The sequence below is a fragment of the Pseudochaenichthys georgianus genome, chromosome 9, assembly GCF_902827115.2.
Source record: "Pseudochaenichthys georgianus chromosome 9, fPseGeo1.2, whole genome shotgun sequence".
Lineage (NCBI taxonomy): Eukaryota > Metazoa > Chordata > Actinopteri > Perciformes > Channichthyidae > Pseudochaenichthys > Pseudochaenichthys georgianus.
The window spans coordinates 19,949,714-19,977,607 of record NC_047511.1 but is presented as its reverse complement, the minus strand read 5'-3'; the positions used below and the strand labels follow the sequence as shown (position 1 = coordinate 19,977,607).

The window sequence follows — 27,894 nt, the reverse complement described above, 5'->3', positions numbered from 1 at the left end:
AGTAATGCTGATCAAGTAATCTATATATACATATCAGAAGTACAGTAAATAAATATCATAAACTAAATAATGCAGTGTTGTTAGGGACTAAGTACATTTAGGAGTCTATATAAATGTAAATAGAATAAGATATACAAGAACAGAATGTTAAATTAAATATACTGTCAAATAAAATAAAATACTGTTTATTGTAGGAATAACTGCAAATGTGACACTTGTGAGAAAAGGTTCACCCAAAATAAAACAAAAGTTATTCATGCAACTGACTGAACAAGTGTTGGGGAAAATGTTGTTTATGTTATTGTTTTCCTTATTAGTTATTGTGGGAGATTGGGACAATGTCTTTTTTAATGTCAATCCAGTAGGTGGCGGTAATGTAACTTTATCAGTCCAGACGAAACAAACGAAGAAGAACATTCCACCGGAAGTTGTGTAGTTCATGCCAACGAGAAAAATAAAAGTTGGTTTGGCTTATTTTGTCTCTTCATACATCCATATATTTCACACAGTATAAATGGCTGCAGTTGAGAAACTGAGAAGTGTTATCAACGAGCGACTAGCTGCAGCTGCCGATGAAATATTTGGAGTTTTTTCTCAAACTTTATCAGCATACGAGGATGAGATTTGTCGTCAGTGCAGATTATTGGATACCGTCTTGAAGCCTCAGATAAAGCTGCACAAAACAGGTGTGTGTAACAAACGATAAAATACTTTATTATTTCCTATCAAGTTCTTACAAATTATAAAACAATCTGAATGGGATTCATTATGGTTAAAGCCTCTTGTTAGCTATTTTCTGTTTATTAATTCACATTCAGATCTCCCAACAACAGATCACAACTAGAGAATGCAATTCCTGAATAAATTGCTAGTGGGAATGCTTTATGCTGAAAAACTGACGCTAAACTACTATCCTGAAATTGTATGTGTAAGAAGAAAGTGAAGAATTTAGATTGAAATTATACATGAACACTGGGGGCTTGAATGTGTGATGAGAGAAGAAAAGAAAGTAAAAAAGGCTTGGAAAAGCAGCAGAATATTTGAACTGCAAACTTTTGAACTAACTTGATGGCGAATGATCTGTCGCCATGCCAACGACATTTGATGACATCCCATAATACGCTTAGATGCATTGATGGCTGCATCGTTACCAAACCTGTGAAGTTTTGGGCCGTTTGGAGCATTTTCACTGAATTTATGAGAAAACCGTGTTTCATGGCGAGCATTGCGTTGCCATGACAACGGTATTTGAAGAAATCTCAAAACTGTCCCGTAGATGTCTTCACGGCTGGACTGTGAGCACACATGTGAAGTTTGAGCACTTTTTGAACATTTTCATAGGAGTTATATCGACATTGTCTTTTATAGCGAGGGATGCGTTTCCATGGAAACAGCATATGATGAAACCCTATAATTGACTTAGAGCTGTTGAGGGCTGGACCGTTAACCATTATCTGAAGTGTGGTGCTGTTTTGACCCTTTTCATAGGCGTTACGACAACATCGTGTTTTATGGCGTTTCCATGGAAACGGCATATGGTGAGATTTCAGATTTGACGTAGAGCTGTTGAGGCCTGGAGAGGGGATATACAGGTGAAGATTGTGGGACGACCGGACCGTGTCCATTGGAGCTACAGCGACATCGTGTTTTATGGCGAGGGATGCGTTTCCATGGCAACAGCCTATGGTGAGATCTCAGATTTGGCGTAAATCTGTTGAGGCATGGACCGGTGATAAACAAGCGAAGTTTGAGGGACGATCGGACCTTGTCCATTGGAGTTACAGCTACATCGTGTTTTATGGCGAGGGATGCGTTTCCATGGAAACGGCATATGATGACACCCCATCATTGACATAGAGCTGTTGAGCGCAGGTCCATTAAACCATTATCTGAAGCCTGCTGCTCTGAGCATGTCAGTTGGAGTTATGACATCATCGTGTTCCATGACACAGGTGTTTATATTTGAGCTAACGATGTGTCCAAAGATCAGAGGTTACCATGGTGATGATTTAATCAGTGAGAGGAGAGCATTTTCATTGTTCTGAATGAGATATAAACCTCTTACATGTAAACGTTTTGTTGAAGAACCGTAACAGATATCGATGAAATTTCAAAGCGTGAAGCATGTCAAGGAACTTGAGCATCTGAAGTGTACTTTTTGTGTACTTTCGGGTTAATAATGTGGCCTTTTTGGCAGATTAACTAAAGGTGTGTGGCTGCTGTGGTGGGGAAAGATGAGGCATTTTGTTTAAAAAAATATTTCAAGCTACGAGATGTTTTCCTACGTTTCTCATGAAAAATGACATCTCAGGAATGTAGGGTTTGGGAATTATGGCAGGTTTAAAAGAAAATATGAAGTCAAAATTAAATCTGTCCACTCTAGCTGTGACATTACACACTCTAAAATCTGAAGAAGGCCTCTTTACCAAGGTCTGAACAATGTTTAATATCACTAAAAGTAAGAATCAGATTTAAAAGTTGTGTTACACAATGTCAGAAAGATATGTAACATTTTAACGTTGGAATGAGGTTTCTGTGTGAAAGTATGAAGGAGCAGTTAGCAGTTGAAGTTGCATGAAGATTGTTGAAGTCTGAAGAGTTTCTCCATTAGAATGCTGTGTCAGCATTCCCACTAAAATATATAAAGCACAGCAGTTAAAATACACATTGTTAGAATATGTTATTTATTTAAAAAAGTTGGTGGCCTAATGTTTTTTATTTTATTTTCTAAAATCTATTTTTAAATGTTATGCATAATATCACATATTGTGATATTGATCTTAACACCATTGCCCAGCATTGAAGGCAATTTGCTTCACTAACACCACACTAACAGCACTTTGTTTATTTGCTGTCCCTCCAGAGCTCCCTCAGCAACATGTCTGTAATGAGGATGAGGATCTCACTGACCAGCAGCTCTGTAGTCAGGAAAGGAACTCCAGTCTGGACCAAGAGGACCCAGAGCCTCCACAGATTAAAGAGGAACAGGAGGAACTTTGCACCAGTCAGGAGGAAGAGCAGCTTGGACTAAAACAGGAGACTGATGTCTTCATGGTGACTCTTACTGATGAGGAAAGTGTGCACAGCAGTCAGACTTGTGCAAAAGAGTCTGTTGGCAAGCCTCAGATAAAGCTGCACAGAACAGGTGTGTAACAAACAATAAAATACTTTCTTATTCTGGCAAAGCCACACACAGTATAGTATTCAACATACTTATCTCACCCTATTCTCCTTCTTCCGCCACAAATGTTGTCATGCTACTCGTCCGGCAGCGTTGACACTAAACACACAAAAAACACATCAAAACGTTTCGGAATAGTCGTGATCGGGTTGCTATGTCTTTTATAAGAGATTCGCCTAGCCGTTTTCACGCAAATTTGCTGAAAACTGAGATCATTTGCTCCATAGGAATGAATGGGAAATCAATTTGAACAGAGATCAAAAACACCCCTTTAACCCCATACAGATTCCGCACACTTTAACGTAGGACAACAATTACAAGTTTAAACGGTTCTCGAGACTATGGACTTTATTAGACTATTTGGATATTTTTGATAGCTAGTACGGTTCTCATGTAGTCGCAGCTTACGTTTTGTGGACATTTCACACTGTTTCACATTTTATAATGGGTGTGTATGGGAGAGCTCGTTAAGACTTAGAGTGGTGACATCACGGCTAGAGGGGAGAGGAGCTGGAACGTTTTCTTTCCAACTGTTGATCGGCTGGACACAATTTTCACTTTTCATACTCTGGTGATCATAATATAGGGATATTTGTTCCGGCCGCACCGATATGCTCTGTAACGGAGGTGATCTCTGGGGCCATAGATCTCGGCCTCCGTTACGGATTGTGTAGCTTTGTTGGTGGCGAAGTGTATGTAGTTGGTGCATCTGTCTGTGTTTTAGTTTGTCTGTCTCTGTTTGCTGGTTTTATTCTGAAAAGTGTTCCCCTTCCCCCATGTCTGTTACGGCTGATTGTGTGCACCTGGTGTGCTGTGTTGTCTCCTCCCCCCCACCTGTGTCTAATTGCTGATTAGTGTGTGTGTGTATTTAGGCTGTTTTGGGTCTGGTAGTGTGTGTGAGTTCTATTTCGTATATTGCTTCGCCCTCTAAGGCTATCGCTATTGGGTTTACCCTTCTGCGCCCCCGCGCAGTACTGAAAACACTTGTAGTCCACGCCCACCCGCTAGGTGGGCCCCACCCTCGGGCCACCTTCCGGTATAAATAGGGAGGTTGCCCGGTGATCTGCTCCCTCTTTTCTTCAGCAACCAGCAGTTTACTGAAGCACGAGAAAGCAACAGCATGAGCAATAAAGAGTGTGTCCGTATGTGCCCTTCGTGCAATACAGGCTACATTATGAGCTATGATTTGCATCCGATATGCGCAGCCTGTCTGGGGCCAGAGCACGCGGACGCGGCTCTCAGCCAGCAGGTCGCATGTCCTCATTGTGTGCGTCTTCCTTCATCCGACAGGAAGCGAAGGGCGGACGCTCTAGCTGCTGCGGGTGAGGAAGACGTCTGGGGTGGGCAGGAGCCCATCCAGGACAGCCTGTTTATGGAGGCGAGTGGGGGGCAGGAGTCGGACGACTCCTTCCCCGCCTCCCTCCATGGCTCGCCATGCGGCTCTCCCCTTCCCCCTCTTCCCCGGACGGGGGAGACGGGGTCGGAGCGAGAGTCAGAGGTGGCGGTCGAGCACGTGGTCCCCTTCTCCGTGGCCACGGCGCTACCGGCATTGGGAGGCATCATGCTGGAGCTGCCGGAAATAATCCGTGATGCGGCTGCTCGGCATGATGGCAGCAGATCACGTGGTGATGCCCATGGGTCTCCTACACATGAGGAGACTGCAGAGGTGGTTCATCAGCCTCCGCATCGACCCCATACGACAGAAGATGCGCATGGTGGTCATCCCTCTGTCCACACGTCCTGTCAGAGGCGGTTCCCCTGGGCAGAGTTACGTCACACATCTCGGTGTTCACAGACGCATCTCTCTCAGGGTGGGGAGGAACGTGCATGGCGCAGGCAGTGGGAGGACAGTGGCCGGCTCACATGTCTTTCCACATAAATGTGCTGGAATTGATCTCCGTACGGAGAGTAATTCAGCATTTTGCCCCGTTGCTGCGAAATCAGCATGTGTTGATTCGCACAGACAACAAAGCCGCGGCGGCCTACATCAATCGCCAGGGGGGTGTACGCTCAGTGCAGCTCCTGAACACAGCCAGACGGCTGTTGATCTGGGCGCGCACACACATGCTCTCCATCAGAGCACTGTATGTGCCTGGAGAGCTGAACAAAGGGGCAGACCTCATGTCCAGAGGAGGTCCTCGCCAGGGGGACTGGAGCCTCCATCCCGAACTGATTGCCCAGGTTTGGAGCCGGTTCGGGAAAGCGGAGGTGGATCTGTTCGCCGCACGCGGGAACGCGCAATGCGAGCTCTGGTTCTCCCTGTCAGCACGGGACCACCCACCCCTGGGGGTGGACGCGTTCACACATCGGCCATGGCCCAGGGGACTGCTGTACGCCTTCCCACCAGTCCCGCTGATTCCTCGGTTCCTGGACCGAGTGCAGGAAGAGCGGCTGTCAGTGATCCTGATAGCCCCGGAACGCACGGGAGCTTCCTGGTTTCCATGCCTACAGCGTACGCTGTCAGGCAGGCCGTGGGAGATTCCGTGGCGGGGGGACGCTCTCTCACAGGTGGAGGGAGCTATCTGCAGTCACCCAGTGATAGGCCAGCCCTTATGGGCATGGCCCCTGAGCGGGAACACTTAGAGAGCTGGGGTCTCTCTCAAGATGTTGTACGCACCATTCAGGGAGCCAGGGCCGCGTCTACCAGAGCGTCCTACACAGCCAAGTGGACAGCGTTCCAGCGTTGGTGTGTAGGGAGAAGCCTGGACCCCATTACGTGCCCCCTGCCTCACGTGCTGTCATTCCTCCAGCTGTTGTTGGACAGGAATTTGGCGTTCAGCACAATCAAGGTGTATGCGGCTGCCATATCATCTTGTCATGTGGGTTTCGGAACAGGGACGTTGTTCAGTCACCCCCTGACGAAACGGTTTCTGCAAGGGGTACGAAGACTCAGACCGGTGTCACGCGCACTGGAGCCTCAGTGGGATTTGGCTTTGGTGTTACGAGCACTATGCAAAGCCCCATTTGAACCTTTAGAGGAGGTTCCCCTCAACATGTTATCAGCCAAAGTAGTACTGCTTTTAGCTCTAACATCGGCGAAAAGGGTGAGTGATTTATCCGCTCTCTCTGTGGCACCGTCATGCCTCCGGATTCAGGGGGATGGCAGTTCGGCTGTGTTACGTCCTAACCCAGCCTTTATGCCAAAGGTCATCACTAGCTCTTTTAGATCAAGAGTGATCACCTTGGACGGGTTTTTTCCGCCTCCTCATAAATCGGAGGAAGAAGCCACATCTCATCTCCTCTGCCCGGTGCGCGCGCTGGCCTGCTATGTGGCGCGCACAGCGGCAGTGCGCCGTTCTCAGCGCCTGTTTGTGCATTACAGAGAGCGCTCTATCGGGCAACCTCTGTCTACACAACGGCTGTCACACTGGCTGTGTGAGGCGGTCTCACAGGCGTATGTCTCATCTGGGGTGGAGCCCCCGGAGAATATCAAAGCACACTCCACCAGAGGAATTTCCTCCTCCACGGCATTGAGCGGAGGAATGTCAGTGGAAGATATTTGCACGGCTGCATCTTGGTCTTCCCCCTGTTCATTTATTCAATTTTATTTGAGGGATGTTTCCCTTTCCTCTATGACGCACCCTGTACTGGGTGTCCTGTCAGAGTGAGTGACGTCAGGGAGCCAGCTGAGCGCCTCTCTCCTGCCTCTCGGCACACAGAGAGCGGCCTTTTCCCCTCGTAGGAGACGGATGTTCCCCTTCCTCTAATACACTTCGTACGAAGTGTCTGATTAGAGTGAGTAACGTCAGGGATCCAGCTGAGCGCTCTCCTACCTGGCTGGCGCGGAGAGAGCGGCTGTTCCCCCTCTATGATCGCAGGATAAGGTGGGACCTTCATCTCTACTTCTCACAGCGGTCGGTATGTATTGTTCCCAGCCTTCACCCCGTCAGGAAAACAGGTATGTTTGCTATGTTCCAGGGACGGGGAGGTGCCATTACGCATGGCACAACAGGCAGGGATGTGTTATTGAGCAGATGTGTCTGTGCTTCTAGTGCTGGACGGACCCAGTGGGGCGCAGATTACATCATGCTTCGCCCTTAACCCAATAGCGATAGCCTTAGAGGGCGAAGCCATATACGAAATAGAACTGAGGTTACCTACTGTAACCCAGCTTCTATGAGTATTGGCGCAGCCCTCTAAGCGCCGGGCCCCACTGGCTCTACGAATAGCTGAAGAGAAGTTATATTGTATGGGAGCAGATCACCGGGCAACCTCCCTATTTATACCGGAAGGTGGCCCGAGGGTGGGGCCCACCTAGCGGGTGGGCGTGGACTACAAGTGTTTTCAGTACTGCGCGGGGGCGCAGAAGGGTAAACCCAATAGCGATAGCCTTAGAGGGCTGCTTCAATACTCATAGAAGCTGGGTTACAGTTAGGTAACCTCAGATCCTTGTGGTGGCTGGTGACTGTGTTCACGTGGGCAGCAGATTGAGGCTGTGTCATATGTTTATGATGTAATAAATGCCCGATCACAAATACACAAAGCACAGCAGTTAAAATACACATTGTTAGAATATGTTATAGTTTAAAAAAGTTGGTGGCCTAATGTTTTTATTTAAATTTTATAAAATCTATTTATAAATGTTATGCATAATGCATTTCTATAGTCTTGTTTGTTGTCTTGATATTGTGATATTGATCTTAACACCATTGCCCAGCATTGAATGCAATTTGCTTCCCTAACACCACACTAACAGTACTTTGTTTATTTTCTGTCCCACCAGAGCTCCCTCAGCAACATGTCTGTAATGAGGATGAGGTTCTCACTGACCAGCAGCTCTGTAGTCAGGAAAGGAACTCCAGTCTGGACCAAGAGGACCCAGAGCCTCCACAGATTAAAGAGGAACTTTGCACCAGTCAGGAGGAAGAGCAGCTTAAACTAAAGCAGGAGACAGATATCTTCATGGTGACTCTTACTGATGAGGTGAGTGTGCACAGCGGGCAGACTTGTGCAAAAGAGTCTGTCGGCAACATGCCAGTTATAAGCGTTGTGGTATCAGAAGTACAAAGTAATCTGCAGCTCATCTCTCACAATTCTAATGACGCAGGGTTAACAAGAACTGCGGATCCAGAAATAAACAAAAGACATCACAAAACCAAAAGGAACAATGTAAACAACGCTAACTTGTCAGACATGCAACGTACATGTCAGTATTACGAAGACACATGACCACCCACACGGATGAGAAGCCATATGTTTGCGTGACCTGCGAGAAAAGCTTCAATGAAATGTAAAAATTAAATAGGCATATGAAATTCCACACAGCTGAGAAGAAATATAATTGCAAAACATGTGAAAAAAAATTCAAATTGAACTGTAATGTTAAGATTCACATCAGGAGAGTCCACACAGGAGAGAAGCCCTATGTTTGCGTGACCTGCGGGATAACATAATACTTGCACAGTGAAAAATCATTTAAAATGTGAAACTTGTGGAAAAGATTTTAAGTACCATACTTTTCGGACTATAAGCCGCGACTCTTTCCCCCATTTTTTTTGTACAGCTAACCGCCACTAGGGAACCTCCTAAATCTATGGATTTTACAGGTAAAATTAACCACCTTTAACACTATGGGCTCTATGACCGGTCCGCGCCGGCCACCTTTAAGCGGCGGGCTCCAGCAGGAAAAGCTGGAGGCCGGAAAAGAGTGAGACAGGTAGCGCGCCAAAGTAAAAGTGGAACCGAGAGACAGAACGAGAGCAAGACAGACGGACAATTTAGCTGCTGCGGCTTATATGCAGGTGTGCTTTATAGTCCGAAAAGTACGGTACATGTCATTATTGCGAAGACACATATTCTTGCCAAACATGTGGAAGAGATTTCATAGAAAGTAGAATCTTGATGTACTACATGCGATAAATATACTTGCAAAACATGTGAAAATAAATTCAGATTTAACATTGACTTTAACAGTCACATGAGAATCCATACAGGAGAGATGCCCTATTTTTGCATGACCTGCGAGAAAAGCTTCAATGAGATGTCAAAATAAAAAAGGCATATGAAAGTCCACACAAATGAGAAACCGTTTACTTGTAAAACATTTGTTAAAAAGTCTGATTTAACCATGATTTTAAGAGACACATGAGAATCCACACAGGAGAGAAACCGTATGTTTGCATGACCTGTGATAAAAGCTTAATTGACATGTCAACATTAAAAAGGAATATGAAAGTCCACACAGGTGAGGAACCGTATACTTGTAAAGCATGTGGGAACAATTTCAGATGTAGTGGTGAATTGTTGAACCACACGAGAAGGGTTCACGCTGCCGAGAAGGCATAACTTTGAATTGAAAAGGTTTTACATGGTTCACACCAACAAGTAGATCTCCATATTACACAAGTGACAAGGCCATTATTTGCAGCACTTTTTTCATCTGGATGAATGTTCACCAGGCAGCTACCTCTGGGACTGAGCAAATCAACCTATTTGTATTTCTCGTGCGCACAATATACTTTCTCATTTGCACGAGATACTTTCTTATGGTTAGACACATCAAACTGCCCGATTATTACGCCATATTATTAGTTTTATGAAGAAGATGTCCGGTCGCCAGAGGCCTGTACTACGAATCCAGTTCAACATACCCTGGGCATGTTTGAGTTATCAATCAATCAATCAATCAATGTTTATTTATATAGCCCAATATCACAAATGTTACATTTGTCTCAGTGGTCTTCACAGTGTGTACAGAATATCAGTATGACAATACGACACCCTCTGTCCTTAGACCCTCACATCGCACAAGGAAAAACTTCCAAAGAAAACCCAGTTTAAAGGGAAAAATGGGAGAAACCTCAGGGAGAGCAACAGAGGAGGGATCCCTCTCCCAGGACGGACAGACGTGCAATAGATGCCGTGTGTAAATTGAAAAGATAATACATTTGCAACATAGGTAGTCCAAATGTTTGGAAATGCATGTGTGTATAATAGGAAGATGAATCCACGAGGATATCCATCCAGGACCTATGATCCAGGACCACAGCCACGACTCAAGATCCAGCGCTCGCGATCCAGGACACAGGACCGCAGGATCATCCATGACTCCGGATCCCAGCGTATATAGACACCAAAAAGAAAGACATTTGGGGAAGCTGGGTTAATCGGAACATGAGTGTACACGGGTATAGACAGAGAGAAGGAAGAAGTAAGATGTCCCCCGACAAACTAAGCCTATATCAGCAAAACTAGGGGCTGAATCTAATCAGCCCTAACTATAAGCTTTATCAAAAAGGAAGGTCTTAAGCGCACTCTTAAAAACGGATAGGGTGTCTGCCGCCCGAACACAAACTGGAAGCTGATTCCACAAATGTGGAGCTTGATAAGAAAAGGCTCTGGCTCCCATTGTACTTTTAAAGATTCTAGGAACAACCAACAACCCTGCATTCTTGGAACGCAATGCCCTAGTAGGACAGTAGGGTATAATGAGTTCTTTAAGGTAAGATGGCGCCTGCCCATTAAGGGCTTTGTAGGCGAGAAGAAGAATTTTAAATTCTATCCTGTGTTCTATAGGGAGCCAGTGTAAGGCAGCCAGAATAGGAGTAATGTGGTCCCTTTTCCTAACTCTGGTTAGTACACGAGCCGCAGCATTTTGAATCAGCTGAAGCGACTTGATTGACTTCTTAGTACTCCCTGATAATAGAGAGTTACAATAATCCAGCCTAGAAGTAACAAATGCATGGACTAGTTTCTCTGCATCGTTTTGAGGCAAGATATGCCTGATTTTTGCAATGTTACGTAGATGGAAGTAGGCGGTCCTTGAAATTGATTTTATGTGGGCGTTAAAGGATAAATCCTGATCAAATATAACACCAAGATTCCTTACAGTCTCACTGGAGGCCAAATTAATGCCATCCATAGTTAGTATGTCTTTAGATAATTTGTTTCGTAGATTCTTCGGGCCAAGTACAATAACTTCAGTTTTGGTCGTGTTTAACATCAAAAAGTTTAAGGTCATCCACGTTTTTAAGTCCTTAAGGCAGTCTTGAATTTTATTTAGATGATTAATTTCATCAGGCTTGATTGATAAATATAGTTGAGTATCATCCGCATAACAATGAAAGTTTACAGAATGATTCCTTATAATATTGCCTAACGGAAGCATATATAATGTGAACAAAATAGGTCCGAGCACTGAGCCCTGTGGCACTCCATGGCTAACTTTGGTTTGCGTGGAAGATTCATCGTTAACACGTACAAACTGAGAGCGTTCAGATAGATAGGACCTAAACCAGCCTAAAGCAGTTCCCTGTATGCCAACTAAGTGCTCTAGTCTTTGCAATAGGATATCATGGTCGATAGTATCAAATGCAGCACTAAGATCGAGCAAAACAAGAATAGAGACAAGTCCCTTGTCTGAGGCTATTAGAATATCATTTGTGACTTTAACCAGAGCTGTCTCTGTGCTATGATGTGTTCTAAAGCCAGACTGAAAATCTTCAAATAAATCATTGTTTTTTAAGTAATCACACAACTGTTTTGCGACCGCTTTCTCAAGAATTTTTGAGAGGAACGGAAGATTAGAAATAGGTCTATAGTTGGCTAAAACCTCTGGATCGAGGTTGTGCTTTTTAAGAAGCGGTTGTATCACTGCTACTTTGAATGATTGTGGAACATAGCCTGATAATAAAGACATATTCATAATATTTAATAAAGAAGTGCTAATTAATGGAAAAACTTCCTTCAACAGCTTAGTTGGAATTGGGTCTAACATGCACGTGGATGGTTTAGAAGAGAGAATCATTGAATGTAATTGTTCAAGGTTAATGGCTGAAAAGCATTCTAGTTTACTATCTAGTGTAATATTAGAACTTACGATTCCGGGAGCTGTTGATAACACTATACTGGTCAAAGGCAAGAGGTCATTAATTTTGTTTCTAAGAGTAACAATTTTATCGTTAAAAAAGCACATAAAATCATTACTACTGAGTGTTATGGGAATAGAAGGCTCAATGGAGCTGTGGCTCTCTGTCAGCCTGGCTACAGTGCTGAAAAGAAATCTTGCATTATTCTTATTCTCATCTATTAATGAAGAGTAGTAGGCTGCTCTCGCTTTACGCAGTGCTTTCTTATATTCATTGAGAGTAATATGCCAAATTAAACGAGATTCTTCAAGTTTAGTGGAACGCCATATCCTTTCAAGTTGTCTAGACTTTTGCTTTATTTTGCGGGTTTCGGCATTATGCCATGGAGCTAATCTATGTTGTTTTATTTTCTTCTTTTTCAAAGGAGCAACAGAGTCTAATTTTATTCGCAGCGCATCTATAGCACTATCAACAACATGATCAATTTGGGGTGGTGTACATTTTGTATAAGTTTCCTCCCCTACATGCAGACATGCTATCGAGTTAAGTATTGGTTGAATCTCTTCCTTAAATGTGGCTATAGCACTAACAGATAGGTTTCTGCTGCAAGAGCTTTTGACTAATGCTTTGTAGTCTAGTAACAGTACTTCAAAAGTTACTAAGAAATGGTCGGATAAAGCAGGATTATGCGGTTCGACTAATAGTTGCTCAATTTCAATACCATAAGTCAGAACAAGGTCGAGAGTGTGATTATAACAGTGGGTTGGTTTATTTACACTCTGACAGAAACCAACAGAATCTAATATAGAGTTAAATGCAACAGTAAGGCTATTTTTATCATCGTCAACATGAATATTAAAGTCACCTACGATAATTACTTTGTCTGTTTTAAGAACCAAAGTTGATAAAAACTCAGAGAATTCTGATAAGAATTCTGAATAAGGACCTGGTGCACGATACACTGTAACAAATAAGATTGGCTGCAAAGTTTTCCAGGTCGGATGCGTAAGACTAAAAACGAGGCTTTCAAAAGAGGTATAATTACATTTTGGTTTAGTATTGATAAGTAAACTTGAGTCAAAGATTGCTGCAACTCCACCTCCTCGGCCCGTGCCTCGAGCAATATGAGTGTTGACATGGCTGGGTGGAGTGGCCTCATTTATGCTGACATATTCTTCATGTCTCAACCAAGTTTCAGTGAGACAGCATATATCAATATTATAATCTGATATTAAATCATTTACCAATATTGCTTTAGATGCTAGAGATCTTATGTTTAAGAGACCACATTTAATCTTCCTGTTTTGTTGCACTGTAGTAGTTGTTACATTTACTTTTATTAGGTTATTATGTATGACACCTCTATTAGGTTTTACCTTAAATTGTCCATGGGCAGACACACACACCGCTAATATTGGGTATTTTATTGGGTTCGGGATTCCTATGGATGACTGCCTAGGAGAGAGCGCAGAGAAGCGTGTAAGACTGCGACTCTGCCTCCTGGTCTTACCCGGCTTACCTAACCCAAAACAAACGCTCTCTCGCTAAGCGGTCCTACGATGCTGGTTATCAACTCGGTAACTCAAGCCAGTAGGGGTGTAACTATATCCGTATTCGTCACGGTTCGGACGTCACGGTTGCAGTCACACGACGAATACGCCTTTTTTTTACGAGTGGGAAAAAAGTCTGTCATTCAGCACTATCCACTACACTATATATAATCCAGGGGGTGGTATGGCGCCTAAAAGCTGTTTGCCAGCCGCCCTTAAAGGTCAAATGCAAAGCTTCCAAATATGCTACATTTTTAGAGAAATGTTGTTTTTAAGACTGCCTGTATTTTTTATTTAATTTAAATCGAGATAATACACTGGGCCAAATATCCCGACTCGGCAGTCTCGTGCGCTGTTCACATGTCAGCGGTGTTTTTCGCTCATGACTGGTGCAGAAAACTCTGAATTATATCCGCGAAATCATGCAAAACATGGGTTATTGTTGTGCTTTCGGATGTACGAACGGTGCGGGATCTGGGAGAATTTTTCATTCATTTCCCCAAGACAAAATCATCTGCCGAAATTCCAAATTTTAGTGAATCGTGTTGGCTGGCAGCCGACAAAATGGAGCAAGTTGTGCTCTGACCACTTCGCGTCTGATGCATACGATGTTGATGCTGCCATCGTCAAGTCTGTTGGTGGATAAGCATTTAAAGTACATCGGAGGCTGAAACCCGGAGCCGTCCCCTCCATATTTGAGCACAAAAAACAACCGAAAGAACGAAAGAGCCGGGCAATGCAGAAACGCCAAAGAATTGAGGTAAACAAATTTTGATTTGATTTCAAAGCGCACGGAGCACAGAGCGGACAGCAGATAACGGAATTGCAGTTGTATTGCTTATAGATTATCAGAACATTTCAAAGGGGACACAGCCCCATTGGATATTAACCTATGGATTAACTACATCATCGTTTTTATCGTTTTAATGCCATTTTAGACCAGACAAAGAGGAAGGTAAGCCTAGCTCATGTTAGTACCTAGCGCCACATGTTTTGATGTACGTTTTTGTTGATAACCTCGCGAGTTTGTATCTTTCAGTGTTGAGGTGTGCACCGTTAGATTCTGTGTCTTTACGATCATAAACAATGTGTTGGATGTGGAGCTAGGATAAGTAATAAGGGAGCTAGGAGTGATTTTCGGTGCAGTAATAGGTTAGCATTTTTCGCTCGGGGCTAATTCAGAGGCTCACTGTTAGCATTGTGTTTTTAAAAAAAATTAAAATTAAAAAGATCAGTTAAATGAGTTTTTTCCCGTTATATGGATATAAAATATTCATAGTTTATTAAATATTAAGGTTCCTTAGACGTCGTTTCCTGCAAATGACGCGATTTCGGGTCCGTGGGGCTAAGAGGATAACAGAGTATGTTTTTTATTTTTTTTTCACAACAGTTGTATTTGGATGGAATGAATACCTATAGTAATAAAATGATTTTTACAGTGAAAAAGTTCAAATGGAACTGATGGTTCCCAAATTACCCAGAGGTCGCCTGGACTTTATTTTTCTAAACATCTCTAAAAAGGTCAAATTTAACTTGTTTTGCATCAATCTTGATACAGGGTACTTATTATATGTTATAGTTTGGATTCCTAAAGCTTTTAGTCTATAGTCTACTCAGAATCAGACATGATAACGAAACTAAGTTGTACTATCGGCGGAAGCAGCTGTGAGCGATAAGCCAGGTGGAAATATGTTTGGCCACTCTGACGTCACGCGACGCCATCTTGCGGAGACGAGCGGCTGAGAAATAAATCGTCGGACTTGGTGTTGGGGGTTGAACAAAATAAATATTGCGCATTTTCCAGACGCATATTATCTCCGATTTTAATACCCGGCAAAAGATAACAGCAGTTCAACAGCCGCTGTTTTTAAGAAGCCAATAGACATGAAAGCCGAGAGACCAAAATAAATAACGGAAGCTTTTGGCAATTTTTTTCAACGGTTTTGCTGCGCCCTTATGCAATAGTAGAGGACCCCGGCTTGTATTGAAAGTGATTGAAACACTATCTTATTATTTATTTTGTAATATTTTCAAGACATTCTTTTTAGTTTTACAGCTTATTGAACCTTTTTGTTTCAGCCATTATATGATATGGCCATCTGAGTGTGTGTGGTACTGTTTGTGGTTTGTTTTGAAAGGTCCCATTTTTTGTTTGTTTTTTGTATGATTTATTTATGAGATTTTGAGCACAACAGACATACAATACACCTCCTACATGGAGTGAGATTGATACACAGTTGAATACTGTGGAACAAGGTATCAACAAAGAGACAGTTTACCTCCAACTCCCACCCCCACCCCCCTCCCTCCCTTCCTCCCTTACAGACAAGCATCAATGAAATAGGATGCAATGGATTTTGAAACAGGTAATAATGGTAATGAAAGACCAATATTGGCCATACATGCCATAACACACACATTTACATATGCATTCAAATCATACATGCAAAAATGTTTTTTCCCTCCCAGAGCTACCAGCGCAGCGCCCCCCAGATCTGGTGCCCTATACCAAAAATCGGCCCTGCCTAGTACATACAGTGGCAATGTCTCAACATTTAGCAAAAATACACCTTTATTGAACATACAGTAACACAAATACTACAAATCCACATAAAAAACAATCACAAATGAAAAAGGGTCGCCACTTATTATTATTTTAATAATTTTAATTTTTTTTATTTTAATTTAAAAAAATGTGGGTACCTAGCTGGCGCCCCCTAGCAGCGGTGCGCATATTTCAGCAGCGGCGCTGCGCCGCCACTATTTGTATATAGGGGAAACACTGTATCTTGTTCTGGGTCTCTGGGTAGAATATCCTTCAATTCTACATCCTTGATCGAATGCCCTGGCCGTTGCACTGAATGAGAGCGTACATTTGGACTGACAGTTTGATCAACCAATCATATATTGATTTGTAGCCAATGGGCGTATACTTTCAGAGTTTCCCTCGGTTCCAGGGTACTCTAGAAGGGAAAGACAGCAAGCGCATTTCGTGGCATCTGCAGGCAGTGGCAAGTACTTCCGGCATATGCCACAGATGCCACAACTTTCCGAGGCATCTGCCGCTGCTCAACGGGAGTTGCCACAAGATGCCAGAGTAAGAGAAGGTTTACTGTAGCTGCCACTCGCCTTCCGTTGCAAATGCTGCTATTTAAACCCGTATTTATCATGTAAAATGTCGCTGTTTAGGCATGACTTTATCGAACTGATCTGTACACAGGACTGATGATCTGTACACAGGGTTGGGTTGTAACGGAATACATGTAACGGCGTTACGTAATCAGAATACAAAAATCAAGTAGCCTAACTGTATTCAGCTCGTGTTACATTTGAAAAACAACTAATCTGATTACAGTTACTTTCGTAAACCTGAAGTGAATACATTTTGGAATACTTATTGGAATTATTGGTGGAAAAGTTTCCCCACAAAATGTATCCTAATATTCATTACCGGCAGAACTGTGTGCACAGCGCAGCAGCATCTCTGTGAGGCCCCGCCCCCGCACGCAGATGAGAGAGAGATCTCTTTTTAAATATATTGAAAGTTAGAAACGGAGATGGTTCGATAAAACGTGCAAGATAACGTTTATGTAGCATTTCTTTATTGTCGAAATGATGACATTTCATAACGGGATAAAATCAAAGTGAATGGCCTGCTGCTGCTGAAGGCATGGGGCAAATATAAGTCCTTTGCCTAATTTATAAAGTAAACCTTAGCATCTCACTAGCAGTTGCCACTGCTAGTGAGATGCTAAGGTTTACTTTATAAATTAGGCCAGAGCTGTTAGATTAACATTAAAGGTGACATGTCATGCTTTTCCGGTTATTACCCGTCCCCTTGTGTGTTATAAAGGTTTTTATGCATGTAAATGGTGTGCAGAGTCAAAACCCTCAAAGTCCACCATGTAGGGAGTAAAACTCTAACACAGAAGTATCTCCCCAAAACGCCTCGTTGGAGATACGTCACTGTCCATTTGATTCTTCCGGGTACATCATGTCATGTCGTCCCCGGAACGAAATGGACCAATCCGTGGAGCCGTTACGTTACGTCCGCAGAGGCGTTACGTTAAGCCCCCGCTGATTGGTCCAAATTGACCAATCCATGGACTTCCTCACACACTCAGTGCAGGCAGCTCATCTGATTTCTCCTCCCTGGCTGCAGGCTGATAACAGACAGTTGGGATCGTGGCGAAATTCTCTCTGCAGACCCATTCTCACAGTGTTTATTAACCTTTTTAACTCACTCAATATCAAGCCACACTTATTGTTTTTACTTCGGCTGTGACTTTGTGTGTGCTCAGGGTGAGTTTGGCTGTGTTTCGCTGTGTATCGCTAAACAAGGAAATCACACCTCCACGGAGTTCAGCGCGATTCACAACGTCCCGACTGGTCCCGACCAATCGGAGCACACTGGGCTCACAGGGAGGGGGGGGCAAGAGCTGCAACGAGCCGTTTAGTGGAGAGAGTGAATACTGCTGAATACACATACTTTACAGAGATGCTGTATGCCAAACCAATGTGAGTTTGGAAAATGTCACAGTATAAATCTATTCTAGTAGACCTCAACAATGGAATTATGATCAGTGGAAATGGCCATGACATGGGACCTTTAACATGCTTATTGTAGTTGTAAGTGCACTGCCTTACGGCCTGTAGCACCATCCTTGATGGAGCATATGGAAAGGAGTGAGCTGATGGTAGAGTTGTCGATTCTTGTTCTATTTTCTGTGACTATCTTCCTCACCCTCTCAGACGTTCAGTTGCGCGCTACTAAAGAGACGCGCTACCATGGAAACCAAACAATGGTGTAGCTGTATTAAAGTCAGAGTGGAAACAGTCCTGAGTAAATCTGATTTTGTCAGAAATCGGGAGAAATATGACCCCGGGAGGAAACCGGGAGAGGGCTATGAAATCGGGAGTCTCCCGCGAAAATCGGGAGGGTTGAAAAGTATGGTGCCCAGTACGTCGACCGCAGGGCAATGCTGGTAGATCGCGAGTCATTCATACAAATAAAAAAAATCCAGCTCTGTTAAAATAGACAAAACAGGTTTTGATCCCTTCTGCCTTGGCCTCCCTGCCACTTAATTCAGGAGTTTACTTGATCTTTTCAATCCAGACGAGATCTCTTTCCCCCGTCTGTGTGCGAGGGGGGCAGGGCAGTTTACACACACACGCAGCTGCTTCATGCAGCAACACATGGCGGAGAGAAGCGCTCCAAGGTGTGGTTAAATGTTACCCGTCTTGAGGTGGACAATGCTCCATGCCAATAGTGCAATAAGAGTTTAGCATGTAAGGGCGGTAACACGAGCAATTTGTCTAAACATTTAGAAAAAGTGCATCACATTCAGACGGAGGAATGCACCGGGTTCCACTGTCTTTCTAGTAGCTCTGTAGCCCCGTCCACGAGTAACTTTTCCACGTCAGGTATTATGAATGCTAGCAGCAACACCAGTGGCGCCTCCAGAAATTTTTCATATGGGTGGCCAAATGGGGCCACTGAAAATCTTGGGGTGGCCCACCAAAACCAAGCATTTAATTGTCGTAAAAGTATAGACTAGATGAAAACAATGGCAAAGAGAATCACCTACTGATATACTTTGGTTTCTTATTTTACATTTTCTGATACTATTCATCTGAAGTGAATATAATACGGATAGTTAACATTTTACTTCAAACAACATTTAAAAGAACCTTGTTATGTGTTATGTATACATTGTTCTTTATATATGCTAGTTGTTCTTTCCTTTTAAAAAGACAAATACAGCTTAATTTAAATAAGTTCCTTTATTGTAAGGCACAAAATGTTCAGCATTCTCAACACATACAATACACAACAGCAACACAACATGTTCTTCAGTTATATTATGTCTCTAGGTTATAAATTGTTTTAGACTGAACAAAGCTGTTTGTGTCACACTGGGATCAAAGATGATTGACATGACTTTATTAAATCAAGTTTTAAAACATGAATATTTTATTTCAACAGGACCCAAAAACACAAGGGGTATAAAATGGTAAATAAATACTGTGATTGAACACAAAAACACCATCTATTATTGACCTTTATAGCAAATTCAAAACATTATAAATGATACAAAACACCACCTTTTAGTATTAGACAGAAAATAGGTGACGAGACATATTTCCATTTTTTTTTATTAGGCCACTTTGGTGAGATACAGTGGGGCAAAAAAGTATTTAGTCAGCCACCAATTGTGCAAGTTCTCCCACTTTAAAAGATGAGAGAGGCCTGTAATTTTCATCCTAGGTATACCTCAACTATGAGAGACACAATGAGAAAAAAAAATCCAGAAAATCACATTGTCTGATTTTTAAAGAATTTATTTGCAAATTATGGTGGAAAATAAGTATTTGGTCAATAAGAAAAGTTCATCTCAATACTTTGTTATATACCCTTTGTTGGCAATGACAGAGGTCAAGCGTGTTCTGTAAATCTTCACAAGGTTTTCACACACTGTTTTCACACACTGTTGCTGGTATTTTTGGCTCCACATACATGAAACTTGCTCCATTTATTTGTAGCCCCAAAAAAGATGCTTCTATTAATCCCACCTTCAAGCACTTTTGAGGGTATAGTTGTAGGACTATACCAATAAATGGAGCAAGTTTCATGTATGTGACACGTTTATTGTCAGAGATAGCAAGGGGGTGCATATCGTAGCAACCAGGCCTGCTGTAAAATGTACCCGCCCCCAAAAAGATGCTTCTATTAATCCCACCCTCAAGCACTTTTGAGAGTTTAGTTGTAGTTGTAGGAGTAGCACCAATAAATGGAGCAAGTTTCATGAATGTGACCCTTTTAGCATCTTTTTTGGTGGGAGGGGGGGTGCATTTCACGGCGGGTGTGCATAATTGTGTTGAATTATGCACCCCACCAAAAAATATGCTTCTATTAATCCCACCCTCAAGCACTTTTGAGGGTATAGTTGTAGGACTAGTACCAATAAATGGAGCAAGTTTCATGTATGTGACATGTTTATTGTCAGAGATAGCAAATCGTAGCAACCAGGCCTGCTGTAAAATGCACCCCCCCCCCAAAAAAAGATGCTTCTATTAATCCCACCCTCAAGCACTTTTGAGAGTTTAGTTGTAGTTGTAGGATTAGCACCAATAAATGGAGCAAGTTTCATGAATATTTTTTGGTGGGGGGGTGCATTTCATGGCAGGGGTGCATACTTGTGCTGAATTATGCACCCCCGCCATGAAATGCACCCCCCCCCCCCCAAAGATGCTTCTATTAATCCCACCCTCAAGCACTTTTGAGGGTATAGTTGTAGGACTAGTACCAATAAATGGAGAAAGTTTCATGCGACACATTTATTGTCATAGATAGCAAGGGGGTGCATATCGTGTTAACCAGGCCTGCTGTAAAACGCAACCCCCCCAAAAAAGATGTTTCTATTAATCCCACCCTCAAGCACTTGATGTAAAAATTAGGGCTGTCAGTCGATTAAAATATTTAATCGCGATTAATCGCATGATTGTCCATAGTTAATCGCGATTAATCGCACATTTTGTATCTGTTCTAAATGTACCTTAGAGGAATATTTTTCAAGTTTTTAATACTCTTATCAACATATGAGTGGACAAATATGCTTTATGCAAATGTTTATTATCATTTGAACAATGACAAATATTCTCATGAATATTAAACACAACAACCTCTGAACATTACAAATATTCGCCTCAATTCAACCTGGAACCTATCTCATTCAATAATACAATAAAGTGTGTGTGTGTGTGTGTGTGTGTGTGTGTGTGTGTGTGTGTGTGTGTGTGTGTGTGTGTGTGTGTGTGTGTGTGTGTGTGTGTGTGTGTGTGTGTGTGTGTGTGTGTGTGTGTGTGTGTGTGTGTGTGTGTGTGTGTGTGTGTGTGTGTGTGTGTGTGTGTGTGTGTGTGTGTGTGTGTGTGTGTGTGTGTGATCGTGATCGTTGGAGCTATGTGCAACTCAAGGCTATGCTCGAACGGGAGCTGCCTGGATGCTGCGATCATGTTGCGTGCACTATCCGACCTGAGTGTGCTGACTTTTCGTACAATGTCCCACTGTCCGGCTTCCTGCATAAAGTCAAGTGCTCGGCGCAGTTGTCGGCGAAATGTCGCTCCTCTGTTTTCATTTAAACAGCTCCTTATATCCGTTAGCGCAGCTAACTAGCACCAGATGCTAACAACAACAATACACGTAAGGTCTCTCCCGGCCCTCCCGATTGGCCAGTCAGGGCCTGCCGGTGAGCGTGGAAGTGTGGTCTGCAGCAAGCGGGCGGCAGGAGTGGGGCTGTCAGCATCAGCTTGTAGATGGTATTTTAAACTCGATGCGCTCTGAAACTACGGAGTGGACGAGGACAAAAAATGCACATGCGTTAATCGCGTTAAAATAATTAGTGGCGTTAATTTTCTTTTGCATTAACGCGTTAACTTGACAGCCCTAGTAAAAATCCATTAGCTCATTTAGACCCGAATAATTAACACAACAAGGTAAAAGAGTAATCTTTAAAATGCAAAAATATGCTGACAAAGACTGTCACATTTGTAAACATATATGTTGACATATATTTAAAATGAATACATTTTAAAGCACAAGTATACAGACAGGACGTCAGAATTAAATAAAAACATATATTAAATAAAACAAATAACTGAAAAAGAAGTGACGAATGAATGCAAAATGCAGGATTTGACACCCCATGTTTCAATATGTATTGTGTGCTATACTGATAATAACGACACGGACACACTCTATCTTACTCTCACGTACTTTACTTGTAATGTTCCACAAGATACAATTCAAAATCCTAGCCGTGCTAACTTAAGAACTGACGCTCATGCCTGGTCCCTCGGCTCATGTCGTCCCCTCGGTCCACCTGTGCGTCAACAAATAATGTCCCCCTGGCCAACGTATATTGCAACACCCCAACCATCAAAATATGGAGTGAAAAGTTTAACCACAAGAATCAAGACTATATGAGCTACCAGTAAACGACTCACAGTCCGAAAATTACCATTAAAAAAAACTCTGGACATTTACTTTTTGTTTTAAGCATCGTTTTAAGGTGTAAACGTTTCATTTTCAAATACACGTTCCCGTGACAAGGGGTGCATTTCACGGCGGGGGGTGCATAATTCGGCACAACACCGGCAACGGCAGTTTTTCTCTACTTCCTTTATCCTGTAATATGACTTGATAGCGTATTGAGAGTACGATACGTTCGAACTAGGTCACGAAGGCGTCACGTGACCTCCCGATGGTATAAAACCTTCGGCCGCACGTGGTAAATTAAATTGCTGATCGGAGATTATTGGGAGCAGAACACACAGTAAATTCAACTTTAACATGCCACCCAAGGTAGGGAGAGGCAGACGGAAGAAGCTGGCTGGTAAATACAGAACTCAGAAGAGGAAAGCAGAGGAAACTGAGGATTTAGAGGTCCAAGAAGACAGCACTGAGTCTCCAACCAGAGAGAGAAAGGGGAGGAAATGCAAGAAAGATGTCAGTCCTTGTCCAAGTAAAACTCCAGAGTGGTCCCCAGAGGGTTCCAGGTCTCCTCAGCGGTCTGAAAGGTCTCCACAGCAGTCTGAAAGGTCTCATCAGCAGTCTAGATGGTCTCCTCAGCAGTCCCAAGAGTCTCTGCAGCATTCACCTTCTCCCCCTCCTCCTCTTAACAGACAGCCCGAATCCTCGGATGATGAAGGTAAATGTTTATAACTTATTTTTGGTATGGATGGGGGGCAAGAGGGGTTATTGATGTTGTTATATATTCCCATACATTGTTGTCCTGCATGTACACTGAACAAAAATATAAATGCAACACTTTTGTTTTTGCTCCCATTTTTCATGAGATGAACTCAAAGATCTAAAACATTTTCTATATACACAAAATAACCATTTCTCTCAAATATTGTTCACAAATCTGAAAAAATCTGTGATAGTGAGCACTTCTCCTTTGCCGAGATAATCCATCCCACCTCACAGGTGTGGCATATCAAGATGCTGATTAGACGGCATGATTATTGCACAGTTGTGCCTTAGACTGGCCACAATAAAAGGCCACTCTGAAAGGTGCAGTTTTGCTTTATTGGGGGGGTCCGAAAACCAGTCAGTATCTGGTGTGACCACCATTTGCCTCACGCAGTGCAACACATCTCCTTCGCATAGAGTTGATCAGGTTGTTGATTGTGGCCTGTGGAATGTTGGTCCACTGGAACTGGAACACGCTGTCGTATACGCCGATCCAGAGCATCCCAAACATGCTCAATGGGTGACATGTCCGGTGAGTATGCTGGCCATGCAAGAACTGGGATGTTTTCAGCCTCCAGGAATTGTGTACAGATCCTTGCAACATGGGGCCGTGCATTCTCATGCTGCAACATGAGGTGATGGTCGTGGATGAATGGCACAATAATGGGCCTCAGGATCTCGTCACGGTATCTCTGTGCATTCACAATGCCATCAATAAAATGCACCTGTGTTCGTCGTCCATAACATACGCCTGCCCATACCATAACCCCACCACCACCATGGGCCACTCGATTCACAACATTGACATCAGAAAACCGCTCACCCACACAACGCCACACACGCTGTCTGCCATCTGCCCTGAACAGTGAATACCGGGATTCATCCGTGAAGAGAACACCTCTCCAACGTGCCAGACGCCATCGAATGTGAGCATTTGCCCACTCAAGTCGGTTACGACGACGAACCGGAGTCAGGTCGAGACCCCGATGAGGACGACGAGCATGCAGATGAGCTTCCCTGAGACGGTTTCTGACAGTTTGTGCAGAAATTCTTTGGTTATGGAAACCGATTGTTGCAGCAGCTGTGCGAGTGGCTGGTCTCAGACGATCTTGGAGGTGAACATGCTGGATGTGGAGGTCCTGGGCTGGTGTGGTTACACGTGGTCTGTGGTTGTGAGGCCGGTTGGATGTACTGCCAAATTCTCTGAAACGCCTTTGGAGACGGCTTATGGTAGAGACATGAACATTCAATTCACGGGCAACAGCTCTGGTGGACATTCCTGCTGTTAGCATGCCAATTGCATGCTCCCTCAAAACTTGCGACATCTGTGGCATTGTGCTGTGTGATAAAACTGAACATTTTAGAGTGGCCTTTTATTGTGGCCAGCCTAAGGCACACCTGTGCAATAATCATGCTGTCTAATCAGCATCTTGATATGCCACACCTGTGAGGTGGGATGGATTATCTCGGCAAAAGAGAAGTGCTCACTATCACAGATTCTTTTCAGATTTGTGAACAATATTTGAGTGAAATGGTTATTTTGTGTATATAGAAACATTTTTAGATCTTTGAGTTCATCTCATGAAAAATGGGAGCAAAAACAAAAGTGTTGCATTTATATTTTTGTTCAGTGTACTTGATTTTTTTTTCATTTGGTATCTTTTCAGATGAGTCAGCTTCCCCCGCCCTCCCTGCTGGCAAGTCCAAGTCCAAGCCTGAAGTGGGCAAGGGTGACAAAGGGAAAGGCAAGGCCCAGAATGAGAACCCACCCCCTGGTGCATCATACAGCTTCACAGAGGCGCAGGAGGAGGCAATCGCTCGCTGGGTGCAGAGTAACAAGCTACTGTATGACATGAAGGACAAACAGTACAAATACAAGGCATTAAGGAGGCAACTATGGGAGGGAAAGGCTGCGGAGAACGGGGTGGATTGTAAGTATAACAATTTTTACATGTCAATTACTTTGAAATATTTGAAATCTATTTCAGATACTTGACATACATTGCTGTCAATGAACATTTCAATGATTGTACTAATTATTTGTTTTGATTTCTGTCATTGCAGATCATTCAATTCAGAAATGGTACCACACACAGAGGACTCGATTCTCAAAGCTGCGGGAGGGCCAACCCAAGAAGAAATCACAGAAGAGGTTCGGTTATAGTCTGTCGAGTGGTGACGAGGAAGACCCCATCCTTGCCAGTGAGAATGACAGTGACCGTGACAAGTTCATCCGCCGGGTCTTTGGGTTCATGAAGCCACACATCAGACGTCACAAGAAGGATACACCAGCTAGTGTGAGTATATCATTGAAATTAAATTAAAACTGAACATTTTCAATTTCCAAATGTTTTGTTTCCAAATATAACTTTCAAATGTACTTATGTTTGTTTTCAATTTTTGTCTTTGCAGTTTAAGGACAAGTTGGCCCTGGCTGAGACGGGTGAGCTGGCTGGGAGTGACGAACCCAGGGAGCCCACCAAGAAGTACACTGGCTACCCTACACCGAGACCTCCTTCCAGGACAGGAACAGCGGCTGAAGACCGACCCGAGTCTCCTACCATGGAGATGAGAGTTACCGGAGCATCCCGTGATCTCCAAGATAGGCTGGTTCAGTTCATCACTCGAGAGCAGCAAGTCAACAGGACCACTCCTTTCTGCAAGTACCTGGAAACCGAACTGGATCGTCTGCATGATGCCTGCCTGGAACCTGCGTATGAGGAGATCATCACAGTTCTTAACCAGTAAGTATATACAATTGCATACATTTGAAATTCATTTATTTGATGTCACACATTTTATTGCATGCTACATTTGAGCTTGTATTAATCCTATGCTGTTTATCTTTGGCTTTCCAGTTACCGGAAGGTGTCCAGACAGTTCAGGATGCGGGAAGCGGCTGGTGACCAGATCAGTCCCTTAGAAGATGTCCCGTCAGCATTCCAGTCGCAGCAGCCGCAGCAGCAGAGGCCAGTTGCTGTGATCCCAGTCTGCACATCTGCCACCTACTCAAGAGTAGGGATGGGAATCGAGAAACGGTACTAAGTCAGTACCGGTACCTGATTGGACGGTATTGGTATACCATTAAGCCGCTGGAAAAACGGTGCTGCTATCGGTATATGAATTATGCTACTTCCTTAGTTTAAACAATTCTGGTTGGTTGGGAACCCTCATCCTGTGTGACGTATCCGGTTTGAGTACCACTCTGATTGGCCACTGTGAATGCCACTCGTCATCTCTCCTAACAGCTCTCTTATTATTGTGAGACTTCCGGGGGCAGACTATAGGGGCAGACGCAACATCTTGCTAGAAACAGCGTCTCAAGGCTTCTTAACATTTAACAACCTATTAATGATGCACTTAACGGGAAGAAACTCAGCTAACAGACGTTAGTAACCATTTTACCTACACGGAACAGAAGTCCAACACCAAGAGTCTAAATCAACACTTAGCAAAACTGGCTAACGGCTACTTTAGCACATAACTGGCAAAAGCAATCTTTTCTACGTCATTGTATCTGCACAAACAACATATCACATGAAAGCTGAGATTCCACAGATTCCATTGGTATAAGTCTCATGACTGTACGAAAACTCACTGAAATAGCAGCCAGGAAAGAGCAAGAATTCAACTTGACTTTACGTAGCCATGATGATAATTATGTCTTACCTGTGCTGTTTTTTGATCAAAAGTTGTGTTCATGGGCATAACAACGGTTAATCCAATGTCTCTGTGTAACTTTAAAATGATTACTGATAATCCATCATTACAATTCTAAATAATAAACGCAATAAACGTATTATAATGGTTAGCCGATCGGAGTTTCCCGTTTAGGAGTTGCGCACGCAGCGTCTCGTTTTAACTGAATAATGGTCATGTTTACATGGATTTATGAACTGCCCCTAATTTCCGCCCCCCTTCCAGAGACACACTGTCAAACACTCATACCTGCTTGGTATGACATTGAACAAGTTATATTAAATAATAAATACAAATAACTTACAATATAATGACTGTTGTTTAATCTTCACATCTTGTGATCATGTCTATAATTTTGAGCACCAAATTATTGAAAAGTATCGATAAGAGTATCGAAAAATACTGATATCGATAAGCAATATCGGTATCAATAAAATCCTAACGATAACCATCCCTACTCAAGAGTCAGCCAACTTCAACAGGAGAGTGCCCTCCCCAGCGGTACCTACTACTCCGCCAGCAGAGCTTCCTCCTCACCGTCAGCAGATTTCCAGCCAGGTCCCAACCAGTGGCCTAGGAACCCACCTCCGGCATATCAGTGTGGAGATTCCAGGAGTGTGGCTACGTAGAGCAGACGAACCAGCAGTACAACTTAGAACAACAGCAACAGCAGCAGTACCATACCCTACAGCCAGCCAGCACTTCTACTCAGGGCTACGTTCCTTCTCCTCGCCAGGCTGCATTCTTCCAACTTCCTTCTCAGCCTCCTCAGCAGCTAATCAGAGGTCCTTGGCAGCTAACACCCCAGCAGCCAGTCCAGGGTCGTCCGCCTCCTCTTCCAGCTCAGCAGTCCCAGCACAATGTGAACCAGTATCTAAACCTAGACGACAGTGTAAATATCAA

The 27,894-nt window shown here is 43.3% G+C and overlaps 1 protein-coding gene across 2 annotated transcripts; it reads left to right on the top strand.

The window, feature by feature from the left end:
• Positions 1–441: 441 nt before the first annotated feature.
• LOC117452034 (chromogranin-A-like) lies at positions 442–27,774 on the top strand. 2 transcript variants are annotated; one of them, XM_071204350.1, is made up of 9 exons: positions 606–686; positions 1,489–1,686; positions 2,864–3,145; positions 7,905–8,104; positions 22,900–23,245; positions 24,960–25,223; positions 25,357–25,589; positions 25,705–26,036; positions 26,151–27,774. In XM_071204350.1, the coding sequence occupies exons 2-9, from the start codon at positions 1,671–1,673 to the stop codon at positions 26,335–26,337; spliced, it is 1,860 nt and encodes a 619-aa protein (XP_071060451.1). In that variant the 5' UTR covers positions 606–686; positions 1,489–1,670; the 3' UTR covers positions 26,338–27,774. The 2 variants fall into 2 exon arrangements, with proteins under 2 accessions (XP_033946341.1, XP_071060451.1); XM_034090450.2 differs by lacking the exon at positions 1,489–1,686 and having other exon boundaries at positions 442–686.
• The last annotated feature ends 120 nt before the right edge of the window (positions 27,775–27,894 follow it).